This window comes from Strongyloides ratti, assembly GCF_001040885.1.
Source record: "Strongyloides ratti genome assembly S_ratti_ED321, chromosome : 2".
Lineage (NCBI taxonomy): Eukaryota > Metazoa > Nematoda > Chromadorea > Rhabditida > Strongyloididae > Strongyloides > Strongyloides ratti.
In genome coordinates this window covers 1,614,210-1,626,940 of record NC_037308.1, presented here as the reverse complement: position 1 = coordinate 1,626,940, position 12,731 = coordinate 1,614,210, and the positions used below count along the sequence as shown (strand labels likewise).

Here is a 12,731-nt window from a genome sequence, read left to right as displayed (position 1 = left end):
GACAAAAAAAAAGATAAATTACTATAATACGATATTTTATGTTGATATGTAAAGGAAAGAAAAATGACTAATAATTGGGAATTGTTTTGTGAATGTTTCATGAATAAGCACATTTTTAAGAATACGAAAATAGATGATATATAAAAAGTTAAAATACTTTTCTTTTTTACAAAAATATGTAAACAAATTATAATAACATTTATCACCAATTTAAATTATAAAAATATATAGAAATAAAATTGGACTTTTAATTACATTTAACTTGTATACAATTTTAAAATTTTTATAAAACAATATAAATTAATTATAACTAAATAAGTAGATAGATAGAAATAAATTTATATATATTTTTTTTTAATGATATATAATAGAAATTAACATTAAAATGTACTTTGAAAGTAGACATAAAAATTATTATGATTCATTAACAATAAAAAAAAATGTATTAAAAAAAAATTGTAATGTGAAAAAAGATTTTAAATATTTATGAATAGATTTTATAAACAGTAATCAAATGAACGTTATATATGTATATATATTTCAAAAATTTATTTATTGTACTCAAAAAAGAAAGAACATTTATAAAATATTAATTTAATAATTTCAAAATAAAAAATTTATATTAATGAATTTTGATATATATTAAATATTTAATTGATATTTAGAAATCTATAATATAAAAAAAAAAGAAATTAAAACTAAACAATTGAAATAAAATTAATTGTTTTAATAACTAAATACATGAATATTACATATATTTGTCCCGAAAAAATGATTCAAAATAAATTAGTTATTGTAAATAATATTTTAAAAAAAGTGTGTATATATAATAATAAAATATATTTAATATATTTTACTAATAAATAATTCCAGTTATAGTTTTTTATATTGTTATTAACCAGGTGTGTATTTGAAAAAAAAAAAAACTCATTTATTTATATTAAAAAAAAATAGTAAAAGAGATACTACATAAATTTTATGTCCCAATGGTTATAGTTAGAAAAAAGGATACATCAATGATTAACAATGCTTTCTTTCTTTATTTTTTTTTAACATATTCGATATATTTTATAATTTAAAATGGCAATATTAATGTTATTGATATTTAATAAAATAAATATATAATTTTTAAGTAATAATATTAAAATTATTTAATTAAACAAAATTTATGTCATTAAAAAGGTTAATAGTAATATGGAAAAAAAAACAGAAGTATAATAACAATGGCAAATTTCAAAGTAGAACATTTTAAAAAAAAAGTATATGTGGTTAAAATAGTTTTTTATATGAAAATAAAATTATGCAAAAAATATTTTGACAGGAATATGATACTTTTGTTTGAATAGAAATTTTATCAATTAAAAAAATTCTTTATAAATACATAATATATAATTAATAACTATTAATAAATATAGATAGACGTGAACTTTTAAATAATAAACTAGTGTTTTTAAATATGAATGGCCAGAAGTTTAAAGAAATACATATATACAAAGAAGATAAACCATCTGCCAATCTATTTATCATATAAATATATATATATATATATTGAAACAAATTTACTAAAATATATATATATATATATTCGTTATTATTTAAGATATTAAAATGATCAAAATGATAGAAATAAAAATGATTTTTGAAAATATAAATCATATATCAATGATAAGTTTTTATTTTTTTAAACAATTTTTAATATTTGTAAATGATTATTGTCAAAATATTATATACATATTTGAAACCAAACCCATAAACTAACTTATTTCATTAACTATTCTTTTTATTTTCCCCATTTGAAAAGATAATATTAGTAGAATGACTAATATTGGTTAATCTTTTATTGTTACAAAAAGAAAATGATAATAAACAAAAATTTATTGATGCATATTAAAATATACATTAATGATTTTGTTTAAGTACAAAAATAGATTAAAATAAAATTATCAATAATTTTAAAACGATAACATTATAATCCAAATATTATAAAAGATAATTATTATAGGTACATTGTAAAAACAATAGTAATTTAATAAATAAATAAAAAAAATAAATTAAAACAAAAAAAACTTTATATAATGAAATAGTTAAATAAAAAAATATAAATAACAAAGAAATCATTATATAAAGATAAAAAAGTATTAGAAATATCAAAATATTTATAATAAACAAAATCAAAAGAAAGATCTTAAAATAATTTTTTGATAAAAAGGAGAATCTTAAGAAAATAGTATAATAGAAGAAAGTGACCACAAAGTTTTGTCTCTCTCTTCCGCAATATATAGTCAACGCGAATGAATATTCCAAATCAACATATACATACATACATATATTCAAATAAACATTGAATACAACAAATTTTTTAGTGGTAGTGAATTTGACCCCTTCGACTTCAACAATGATTGTAATTTTCTTTTTCTCTCTATCTAACTATTTGTATTATATATATATAAATATATATATGTATATATCTTGCATTTTACATTTACTATCTTAAGTACAAAAAGATTTGACATAATAATTTAGTACACCAACAAAATTGGCATTTTATTACTAATAAAGTAATAATTTTTAAGAAATAAAATCTTTAATAGTAATAAATATTTATTTTCTCATAAAAGTATATGATAAATTTTTATTCTTTCATTTATTATCTTTTATCACTTAATATTTTTTAAATAAATTTTTTTTTTTAAATTATACTAACAAAAGTGTAAACAAAATAAAATTTATAAAAAAAAAATTTATATTTGAAGTAACATATTTTGTGAATCTTTTAAATTAACTATCAATATAAAAACCATTGATAATTTTATTTGTGATCTTTTATTTTTATATTTACAAAATATATTAAAAATTGGTTGATATTGAATATTTATATAAGTTTAAGAACTTCAAATATAAGAAAAAAAAATTTTTTTTATGATTTATTTGGATTATTAGTTATATAAATGTATTTTTTTGTTAAAATATTTATTTTTATAAATAAATTTATTAATAATGATCGTACTATTGTATAAAAAACATTTATGTTAATATAAAAAAAACATTGGTTGGTAATAAATTGTAAATATTGTTTAAAGAAAATTATTTTAACGAGGTGTTAAATGATTGTTATCAATTTTTATACAATGATTGTACTTGTATGATTAATAAAAAAAACATTTTGTTAAGATTAAATAATTTTTTTATCTTATCAAATAGATATCTTTAAGATACAATAAACTTATCTTAAGTATGTTAAATTTATTTTAATCATATAAGCGGTTTTTTTTTCCTATTAAATATTAACATAAAAATTTAGAAATTTTTAAAAAGATATTTATTTATCATCAACTTACCTGTTATATATAAAATTATCCACAATAAGTAGTAGAAATTGAAAGTTAACAAATTCATTTTTACAAAAATATTTCTTAGTAATTATACTTTTTTATTTTTCAAAACTATAATTTTTATTTTTTTTTCACTTAATTAATTATTTCATACAAAAATAAAAACATAACAAAGTACTTTTTAACAGGCAAAAAAAAAAGATTTTAATATATGTTTGATTATAAAAAAAAATATTAAAACTAAAAAAGTTTAAGAAAAGTTTATGTATTTAAGCTTTTCTTTAAATACTTAGATTAAATTTTTTTTTTCGTTTCAGTTAAAGGAAAAAAAATTTTTTTTCACTGAATAAATATGTATGGCAAACAACCATATACATATAGTTATAAAATTTTTAATATAAATATAAGGAGATAATTTATGTTCACTTAGAAGAAGGAAATTGTTTTTTAATATATTTAAAAGAAGAGAATAAGAGAAAATAAATGAAATTTGGTAAAAAAAAAAAAAGACTTTTAGTAATAACTTATAATTTTGAATTATTTTATTTGGCACTTTTATGTTAAAGTGTTTATGTTAAAGATTGTTAATGAGTTGTATTCTTGAAAAAAAAACTTTAATAATGAATTGGAAAAAAAGATTTTTTATAATACTTTTTTATGATAAATAAAAATTATACTATTTATCAATTTTAATTTTTTGTATGAGAAAAAAACATTGAACAATAAAAAATTCACAAAATGTCAATCAAATTTTTAAAATCACCAAAATAATAAATAAATATCTTTAAAAATTTTTTTTTCTTTACCCAAAATTTCTACTATTATTCATCTTTTATTATTGATAACAATAGAAAAGCCTATCAAAGAGATGTAAAGGATATTATGTAAAAATTTATCATACCTCCTGCTTTGTAAAATAAAAGATATATATGGTAAGAAAAGAAGGACAAAAAAAAAAAGTTTTAAGATTATTATTTATAAATATATTGTTATATATATATATATATATTACCTTCTAAAATATTAAGGCACCTTTTCTTATTATTTTATCAGATACAAATTTATTTTAAACTAGATTCTTTTCTTTTCAAACTGTATTGTAATTTAAAAATAAATTATTTTATATCTACATATTTTCAATAGAAAATATTTTGGAATAAAAATTTATTTTTAAAATTATATTTATTTGAGGATAATAATATAATTATTTATTATATCAAAGATTTTGTTTCAATTACCCGTTATTAGTTATAATTTGATATTGATATATATAAATATATATATGTTTGAGTAAAATATTATCATTATTTATTTTTATAATATTATATTGTTGTAATATATAAATTCAAATATTTTAAAAATACCCATTTACATCATATCATGATTACATATATAGTTAATTTGCAATTGTCTAGTTTGATAATATCTATCAATTTTTATATTTTTGTTAGTAATATTATAAAGGTTAGTTATCAGTTTAAAATAACTCAAAATTTAAAATAGATTTTTTTTAGTATCATTATTATATTAGGTAATTGAAACATTTTTTAATTATAGATTGATTATATTATATTTTAAATCATATTTTTTTTTACTAATTTTTTATCTTTATTATATTTAATTTAAATTTATTTTATTAATATAATAAAAATAATAAATTAATTATTGACTAAATTTAAGTATTAACAAAAATAATAAATCATTTATAATATCATTCATGATAACCTTTGTCTAATTATGTATTAAATTTATAAATTTTTACTACTTTAACATATAAAATTTATAAAATTTCAAATATAGTGTAACTTATTCATGTTATATTGATATTGATAAAATCTATTAAAACATCTTAATATTTTGTCATAAACACTTTGACACTTGATTACCCTAATAATATTACAACAATTTAATTACCCATCTTCATTTTGGCGTTTCATCATCATCAACATTCTTTAGATACACATTTTTACGCAAATAAATATCTTCTTTACCATAATATACCTTTTCTTTAGTGTATGTATAACTGTAAAAATAATGATAAAATTAACCACAAATATTTTATATAACTTAATATGATATCTAATGTAACTAAATCATTATAATAAATATAATTATTTTTATCAAAAGTGCGCAATATAACTTCTGAACTTTAAATATATATATTAAAAATCTTGACCTTGGTAACAGAAGATATCATACTTTTCTTAAATTAATAAATATTTAAAAAGAAAAATTAATTTGATAATATTTTTGTTTCTTTTTTATTTATTTCTTATCTCAATCAAATTAGGTAGGTATAACTTTTTTTTTAATATCAAATAAAAACTTACTTAATAATATTTAAAATTTATTAAAAGGAAATTATAAATTATATTGTTATAAAAATATTTCAACTTTATTTTTTATTTTTTTTTTAAAAAACTAGATATTTATAGTGTTTTATATTATAAAAGATAAAATTTTGATTTTATATTAGTTAAAAAAAAATTAAATAAGATAAGAATAAAAAAAAAAAAACTTTTTATTTTATTATTTAATTAACAAGATTTTATAACTATTAAATGTAATAATAATTGGCAAATGTTTGGTATATAAATATATATATATATAATTATATCTTTTACCTAGAAAAATAATCAATCACTCACTATAACAATCTCCAGTTTCTTAATATGGTATCCTTGACCAAATGAAGTTCTCTGTATGATATTAAAATTATATATTATTACAAAATACCCGCCTAAATAAAATATATATATGTTAAAGATTCTTTAATATAATATAAATTTTTATTATTAATTTATATCATTCTTTGTTTCATTTTAAAAATTTTTGTCTATTTATGTTAACTATGTTTAATATTAAAAATTATACTGATACTGATAATAAAGTACACAATTATAGAGAGAAAAAGAAAATATATTTACTTCTAGTTTTATTTTGACTTTTTAATTGATAATTAAAAGAAGTTAATGGTTCTTTTATAAAAATATTTAAATTAAATAAAAAAAAAAATTTTTTTTTACTTGTTTTCTACTTTTTAAAATTATTAATTATAATTTATTCTTAATAATTATATATATATATATACTTTTTAATTAATTTTTTAAAAAAAATAACATCATTAAATCAACTAACATAAAATGTTAATTGATTTTTTTTTATGTTAAAATTATAGTATAAAACGGTTGTTTTTTTTAAAATATATTAATTTATTTATTGTATATTTAAAGTTATTATTTTCATTACCTATATACTTTTCTTTACAATAAAAAAAAATAATTAAAAACAACTTTAAAAAAAAAATTTTTTTTTTTGTCATCATTACTACAATACATTATTTTATCTATATTACCACTTTAAATATTGTTAATTTAATTTTATAGTAAAAATTTTCCAATCTCAATAAATATATATTTTAACATAACATTAAAAATACATTTTCTATCTTTTATTAAATTGCGCAACGTTAATATTTTTTTTTTCTTACTATTTTAGTACTTTTATTAAAGAGTGATATACATAAACAATCTACAAAATATTATGATTTCTTCACAAAATATTATTTTTATTTTATCTTTATTATCAATTTACCTTCCATCAAATATTTTTGGACAACAAAAAGCTTGTGAAGTAAATCAAATATTTAATGGACAGGAGTGTATCTGTGCACCTGGATACTTCTCATCTAAGACAGATGAATCTAAATCACGATGTGAAGATGAGTGTGAAGATATTTTTAAATCAATCTTTGTTCAGGGTGTATGTGTTAAAGGAATATTTTCAAGAATTGAAAGAAATAAGCAACCTGAATGTAATTTAAGGTGTGGTATGAATTTCCATTGGTGGACTACTATTGGACTTCTTACTATTGCTGCTGCAGCTGTTGCAACACTTATTTTTACTATTCCTATGTGTATTGCTACCTGTTCATCATGTCTTCATGCCAGAAAAGTAAGTATTTTTTTTTATATTATTTCATTATTTAATTTTTTTTTATCATTTAAGGCTAATAAGAATGCAAGAAGAGTTTATGAAGAAACTACAAATCCTCAACCAAATAAAGATCAATCAGCTATTGCTACAATGGGATATAATCCATACTCATATTGGCCATATTATAGTGCACGTGCCTAAGAATATAACAATATCAACCTACTATATACATACTTATATATCCTTTCTTGATCTTGACATAAAATTCTTTTCTTTCTTTTGATTTATTGTTTTTTTTTAATCTAAATAAAATTAGTAATTAAAATTTATTTTAATATTATTATGAAAAAGTTTTTAAATATATATTTTATACATAAAAATAAATATACACATATATAACAGTAAAAAAAAACCTGATTTAATATTTTTAAACAAAAGCATTATTGAAAATTTTTCAATTTTGAAAGAAACATTCTTTAATTGAATTTCTTATTTTTTGAATCTGAATCTTAGTTAATTTTTTTTAGCCAGGTCAATTTAGATAGATTGTTCTTAAGTATATTTTCAAATATTTTTTATTGGTCTTCTTCTTCTATCGGTAGTTTTTTTTTATATTTTATTATTCAGAAGAAAGTTATATTCCAACAAAATATTATTGGTTTCCATTTAGTCAACTATAAACTTTTGAAATAAATAAAAAAATTAATTAATTATGTATATGTATTTAACATATATTTTATTTATGATGTTGTCTTATGTTAAATGCATACTTTTTAATAAAATTTTCAACAAGCATAATGAAAGATTAATACTTTTATAAAAAATAAGAATCGTTAGAACCAAAACATATGCTTTTTTTTATTTTGTAGCATTAAAACTTGCACTTTTTGAAGCAATAAAATTTTAAAAGACAGAATTTTACTACTATGTCGTTTTTTAAAATTTTGTCCTTGTTTTTTAGCATGTTTTCCATATTAATTCGTAAAAAAGATTTATTGGAATCTAGCAAAATAATTATCTTTATCAAAAACAACTACAAGCATTAACTTGAAAAACCACATTTTAGTATTGATAGTTTGATATATCATTTTAATAAGTGACAGATAAAATATGGCATTTTAAACAGTATCTAAAGTTGTTATCTAATAATATTAACATAACAAACTTTAATATATTTTTAATTTTTTTACTTCATCTAAAAATATTCAATGATATAAAAGATAAAATTTATAACACAAGAATTATTTATTTAGTTAAAATTTACAATAAATAATTTTTATATAACAAGAATAAACTTATTTTTTTTATTATATTTTTAAATTAAGAAACATTAAAAGTGCTATTTCTGGATAATGCCTTTAAAATTCATTAATTTTATTTTCTTTTTGGAAAATTATAGAATTAAATTTTCTTAGTGATATAATTACATGATGTTTTGAAAGACTTTTTCTACAATTATGTGGTGTTCGATTTCAATTACCTCAATTTTTAAAAATTTTATAAACTTTTTTCCACCCTATATTTTTACAATCTTTTTATGTTACAATGAATTTATGAAAAATTATTTTATAATTTAAAAAAAAATATTTCTTATTAGTATATTATATTGTTTGATATTTAAAAGTATTAAATAAAGATTTATTTTCTGTTAAAAAAAATCTTAATTAAAAACTTAGACATATAAAAGAAATAAAAATAAATTTACTTAATTTTATTTAAAAAAATAGTTCTTACAAAACAGAATAGTATACAATATTGTCTGGTTTTATATTAAAAAAAATATAAATTTATATGATTTTCAAAAAGATTCTTTTGATTTATTCCTTTCCGGTTGAATTTTAGATCCGGTGTCCCCTGCTGTACTTCCGTCGATTTCTACAACGATGCCCTTTTTTTACCGATAACAGGATTTTCGGTTTCCAAAGCATCCGCCACAAGTTGACGGGAACAGCCCAAGAATGCGGAGAATCTTTGGTTGTATTAGCAGCAAATCCAACAGTTGTTAATCCATCAGAAGTACCACTTCTTGTATGATTGAAACCAATTCCAATAATAAGTTTTTTATTATTAACAATTAATTTCATGTCTGAATTAACTAAATTATAATTGAATCCACCAACTTTAACATTAGTTTTCATAAGAATATTATCTAATGTTTTATATTGTTTTTTAAAAATTATATTCTTAACAGTATTATGTCTTGAATCTTCAGTTGTTACATTATATATTCTTTAAAATTATAAAATTGATAAACAGAGTATTGTCTTTATTTTATAATTCTTTATTGAGAAAGATTGGTGATCCGAACAGGGATCACCGAGTATATATATTAATATCAAAATTAGTTTTACTTATATACTAAACTTTTGTTTTATAACATTCTAAGTATGTTTTGAGAAGCAAAACATACATTAAATGCATTCCAATGCATCTTTACAAAATAATTTGATTAATTGATGCAATTCTGTTAATTTAGCATGTGATAAAAATATAGCAAAATCTGCTTTTTCTTTATTAAGATAAATAAATAAATCTTCAAGATACTTTTCATTTGAAAAAACTCGTTTTATTTCATAACAATCTTCAATAAAAATATCTTATTGTCTTGCTTGACTTGTATAAATATCAAAAATTGTCTAATATCAGATATTGTAAGTTTTCAAATACCAATTGGTTTAAAATAATAACATCCCCAATTAGTAATTTTTAATGGTATAATAAATTTATCTTGAGAATCAATATCTCATGATTTATTATCAATTTTAGTATTAACATAGCGATTATTAGCATAAACAATTTTAGGTGACTCCAATACACGTCCAGAAACTTTTATTGGATTATTTTGTACTTTTAAATTATGATAATGAAAAAATTCATTGTTTGTTACTTGGAGAGATTTAAATAAACGTTGTATGCCAAAAAGTCTAGTGGGAGGATTTATAGCACATGTTTTTATTAAATATCTTATTTGATCTGGTGTTTGAGATTTTGGTTTAACTCTTTGATAATTTGCAACTTCTAAAAGTTCCATTGGATAATAATTTAAACCCTTTATCTTTTTACCATCTTCATTACGTTTAAGTTTTTGTATAATCAATGGATATGATGGAAATTATAAAGTAATATTATATTTTTTTAAATAATATTCTTGAATTGTCATTTTTTCATTTCTAATAATAATTTGTTTTAGTATCAGCTCCATAATCATCAATATCATGAATAATTATTTCTTTTCTATTTAAATTAATACAATGGCAAACTAATCCTTTAAAATTATTTAAAACTTTTTCATAAACAGTTCTACAAAATTTCATTTTTTCAATTCTTGAACCTGTTCCAGGTCTTGTTATCATTTCATAAAATTTTTTAATTAATAATTGTGACACATGAAATGCAGTTTTTAATAGAATCAACAACATAAATAAGACCAACACTATCATTTTTTATATTACCAGCTTGTCTAACACTACTAAAACTTCCCATTCCAAGATATTTTGCATCAGGAAGTGGTGGCATATCACATTCACTAAATTCATATTTTTCTGGATTAATAAGATAACTTTTACCATTGTTATAATTAGCCCATTCCTCATAATTTAAATTTTTTTTGATATCAACTAATAAATTAAAAAAAAAGGAATGCAATTTTTATCATTAACAGAATTTTTAAATAAACAATCAGAGGCATCAAATTCATTGGTAAGCTTAAATTCCAACTCAACTTTTTGAAGATTTTCAAGTAAATATTGTAAAATACTTTGAACAAAAGAAATATATTCATCAGGAATAACAACATTCCATAATCCTTTTTTTGATTCAATCACTCTTTTACGACTATCATCAGTTGTAAAAAATATGCAATGAAAGTCAGATATTATAGAATATTTTGAAATTTGAAGTTTTTCTTTTCAGATATGTTGAATCATTGGAAAAAGTTTTACCATTATTATTTTTAATGTTTGAAAATGACAACTATAAAATAATAATTATAATATTATATTTATTAAAACTTACTCTTTCATTTTAAAACCATCAAATTGTGTTTTTCTTAAGTTCATATCTTTTTACCATATCATTTTACTTTTTAATTGTAATTATAATTCCAACATCAAATTAATAAACCCATGTTTTAGCACTATTTTTAGATATTTCATAAACATTAGTAACAATATTTGTTCAAACTCCAGAATTTCCGATACCTTTAATAGGAGCAAATTCAGTATTACCTTTAGGAATCTAAAAATAAATGTATATATTAAAAAACATTCATAGTAAACTTACATTAAAATACTTTAATAATTCAGAAGGTAACATACTGTCAAAATTTTCTACATCTACACTTCCACTAGAACTTTAAAATTGTGGAGCTGGTGCCATTTTTAAAACTAAAATTATTAATTAAAAAAAATTTAATTATAAATGTAACGATAAAGATAAAATGTAAATCTATTATAAAAAAATTTCAAATGAAATGAAATAGATAATTTTAATTGAAGTAATAAATTGATACAACTCTTTATATACTATTACGATGTAGAAATAATACCATAGAATTATAATCACTTTTACTTAAAAGATCATAGAATATTATGTTAAGAAGAGTGTGAAAAAAAAACTATGTGAAAATTTTTACTGGTACAAAATACATTATAAAATTGTTACATTTAATAGATTCATTACATTAATATTTAAAAAATAATGAAGCTTCTTATTGACTTATCAATAAACCAATATAAAGATACTCATATATATTTTTTTTGTACTTTTTTCTATCGATAAATTTAATAGGTCTTTAATAATAAAAAGAAACCATTTGATGAATTGTGTAATAATATTATTTTATTTTTGAGTAAATATTATACAAAAAAAATGAACTGTTAAAATCTTTAATAAATATATGTAATAACTTTAGCTATAACATATCATACTTATATTAATTATTGATAACTGTTATAATATATTGTTTAAAATTTGTTTCAATCATCAAATAGTAATTCATCAATATAAAAAAAGAAATAATTAATATGTGAAATATTTAGTAAAAATTAAATATACTTTATATAAATCTAGATTAATAAATATCAAAACGAATTAAAATAATGAATTTTCATATAATTGATAAAAAAAAATATTGACATGAAATGAATATCAAAAAGTTAGTAATACTTGTTTTCTAAAATATTTAATTTTTTTTTATGATAAATGTATATAATAATTTACAATTAATTGTATCATTTTTTAAATTTTTGGTACCTTATTGGTTTTATCCCCCCCCCATTTTCTATTTGTCATAACTTCTTTCAATATTCATTTTTTTTATTATTTTTTGAAGGATGAGATTCCTTTCCAATCCCCTTTTGTAATTTAAAAAAAAATAAAAAAAATAATTTTTAAAAAAATTATTTATGTAATAAGCAAAAATGGTTAAAATAAAATGAAATAGAATAGAAAAGAGATTAAAAT

At 18.1% G+C, this 12,731-nt stretch overlaps 5 protein-coding genes across 5 annotated transcripts; 1 reads left to right on the top strand and 4 right to left on the bottom strand.

Moving 5' to 3' along the window:
* Nucleotides 1-6,875: 6,875 nt before the first annotated feature.
* SRAE_2000048700 (Hypothetical protein) lies at nucleotides 6,876-7,469 on the top strand (the record flags this gene model as incomplete). Its single annotated transcript, XM_024651323.1, has 2 exons — nucleotides 6,876-7,286; nucleotides 7,341-7,469. The coding sequence occupies 2 exons, from the start codon at nucleotides 6,876-6,878 to the stop codon at nucleotides 7,467-7,469; spliced, it is 540 nt and encodes a 179-aa protein (XP_024505012.1).
* A 1,637-nt stretch (nucleotides 7,470-9,106) lies between these two features.
* SRAE_2000048600 (Stem cell self-renewal protein Piwi domain-containing protein) lies at nucleotides 9,107-9,406 on the bottom strand (the record flags this gene model as incomplete). Its single annotated transcript, XM_024651322.1, has 1 exon — nucleotides 9,107-9,406. The coding sequence occupies one exon, from the start codon at nucleotides 9,404-9,406 to the stop codon at nucleotides 9,107-9,109; it is 300 nt and encodes a 99-aa protein (XP_024505011.1).
* Nucleotides 9,407-10,011: 605 nt separating this feature from the next.
* SRAE_2000048500 (Argonaute/Dicer protein, PAZ domain-containing protein) lies at nucleotides 10,012-10,299 on the bottom strand (the record flags this gene model as incomplete). The annotated part of the gene is made up of 1 exon (XM_024651321.1): nucleotides 10,012-10,299. One exon carries the CDS (start codon nucleotides 10,297-10,299, stop codon nucleotides 10,012-10,014), a length of 288 nt encoding a protein of 95 aa, XP_024505010.1.
* Nucleotides 10,300-10,438: 139 nt separating this feature from the next.
* On the bottom strand, nucleotides 10,439-10,621 carry SRAE_2000048450 (Hypothetical protein; the record flags this gene model as incomplete). Its single annotated transcript, XM_024651320.1, has 1 exon — nucleotides 10,439-10,621. One exon carries the CDS (start codon nucleotides 10,619-10,621, stop codon nucleotides 10,439-10,441), a length of 183 nt encoding a protein of 60 aa, XP_024505009.1.
* A 13-nt stretch (nucleotides 10,622-10,634) lies between these two features.
* Nucleotides 10,635-11,326, bottom strand: SRAE_2000048400 (Hypothetical protein; the record flags this gene model as incomplete). Its single annotated transcript, XM_024651319.1, has 3 exons — nucleotides 10,635-10,856; nucleotides 11,210-11,240; nucleotides 11,283-11,326. 3 exons carry the CDS (start codon nucleotides 11,324-11,326, stop codon nucleotides 10,635-10,637), a joined length of 297 nt encoding a protein of 98 aa, XP_024505008.1.
* Between the last annotated feature and the right edge of the window lie 1,405 nt (nucleotides 11,327-12,731).